Source organism: Carlito syrichta, unplaced genomic scaffold (genome assembly GCF_000164805.1).
Source record: "Carlito syrichta isolate Samal-C Ts95f unplaced genomic scaffold, Tarsius_syrichta-2.0.1 Scaffold130370, whole genome shotgun sequence".
NCBI classification, from domain to species: Eukaryota; Metazoa; Chordata; class Mammalia; order Primates; family Tarsiidae; genus Carlito; species Carlito syrichta.
Genome location: NW_007074466.1, coordinates 52,030 through 53,243, shown reverse-complemented (window position 1 = coordinate 53,243; position 1,214 = coordinate 52,030). Strand labels below are relative to the sequence as shown.

General features: G+C 70.1%; 1 protein-coding gene across 1 annotated transcript in view; it reads left to right on the top strand.

Annotated features, from left to right (window-relative positions):
* Positions 1–304, top strand: part of ACTL6B (actin like 6B) — a gene marked incomplete at its 5' end in the record, with an annotated part of 13,457 nt that extends 13,153 nt beyond the window's left edge. The window contains one exon of the mRNA XM_008048960.1: positions 44–304. Within this exon, the coding sequence (XP_008047151.1) occupies positions 44–124 (81 nt within the window). The remainder of the gene's footprint in view (positions 1–43) is intronic.
* Positions 305–1,214: the final 910 nt, after the last annotated feature.

The following is a 1,214-nucleotide window of genomic DNA, read 5'->3' as shown; positions in this document are numbered from 1 at the left end:
TCCCTCCCTACAGAGCCGTCCTGACCTCCACGCCCCTGCCCAGGGCACTTTCCAGCAGATGTGGATCTCCAAGCAGGAGTACGAGGAGGGCGGGAAGCAGTGTGTGGAGCGGAAGTGCCCCTGAGGACGCCCCTCCCCCACACCCGCGTGTCCGGGGTAGGGGGTGGGGCAGCTGGTGTGTCCCCGGCCCGGCCTCGCGGCCTCCCGGCCTCCCGTGCCCACGTCGCCCCCTCCTCTTTCCTTCTCGCCCTCTTCCATGGCGATGTGTCTGGGCCGGAAGAAGTAAAAGCGTTTTAAGAAAAAACAAGTTTGGCCTCCTTGGGGGCGGGGTCGCAGGGGTCGGGAGGAGGGCGAGGGTGGACGCCGGCCCCTCGGTGGGCGCCGGGGACTCCTCGGGAGGCCACGCAGCGAGCCCCGCGGGAGGGCGCGACGGGCCCCCCGCGAAGGCGCGCGGCGGCGGGGCGGGGCCGGGTGAGGGCCGACCCCGGGACCGAGCCCGGGGGGCGGGGCCGGGGCGGGGCCTCGGCGTGGGTTTCAGGGGAGCAGCGCCTGAGCACCCCAGGACCTGCTCAGGTGAGCCGGGCTGTGCTGTGCCTTCCTTCCCGGGGCTCTCGGCGTGACAGGCGTGGGGCGGGGGGCTTCTCTCCAGACCTGGGTGGGAGCCGAGGCTTCCCAGGGGAGACCCCGGGGGGGATGGGGGCCTGAGCCGTCCTGCTCAGAGCTTCTTGTCCTGGGGTCCTCGGCGGGGCTTGCAAACCTGCGCCCCTGCCTGAAAGTGTAGGTAAAACTGAGAGGTTTGTGGTGCGGGGCTCCCTGGCCTTACAGAGGGTCCCCGGCCTCTCAGAGGGTCTCAGAGACAAAACCGGTCGCAACACGTGCGACGCAAGTCCTTTGGTGACCGGAGAGGCTCCGGGGCCCAGGGAGGAGGGTTATGACTTGCCCGTGCCTTGGCCAGGACTCTCTACGCCCCCGATGCCTGGCGTGCCCTGACCACAGATCCCTGACCCCAGAGCCCCCAGCCTGGAGTACTTGCTGGTCCTGCCGGACCGTGCGCTCACCCATGCCCCCCTCCCGGCAGCCAGCAGGGGCCCGAGACCGCCTTTCGAAAGAGACACCCACCACATGGCCTGACCGTGCCTCCAAGTCACACCACCGTGGCGGGGCCGGCTTAAGGTCCCACTGGGCCGCATGTCGGGGTGGGGAGTTCGGCTAAC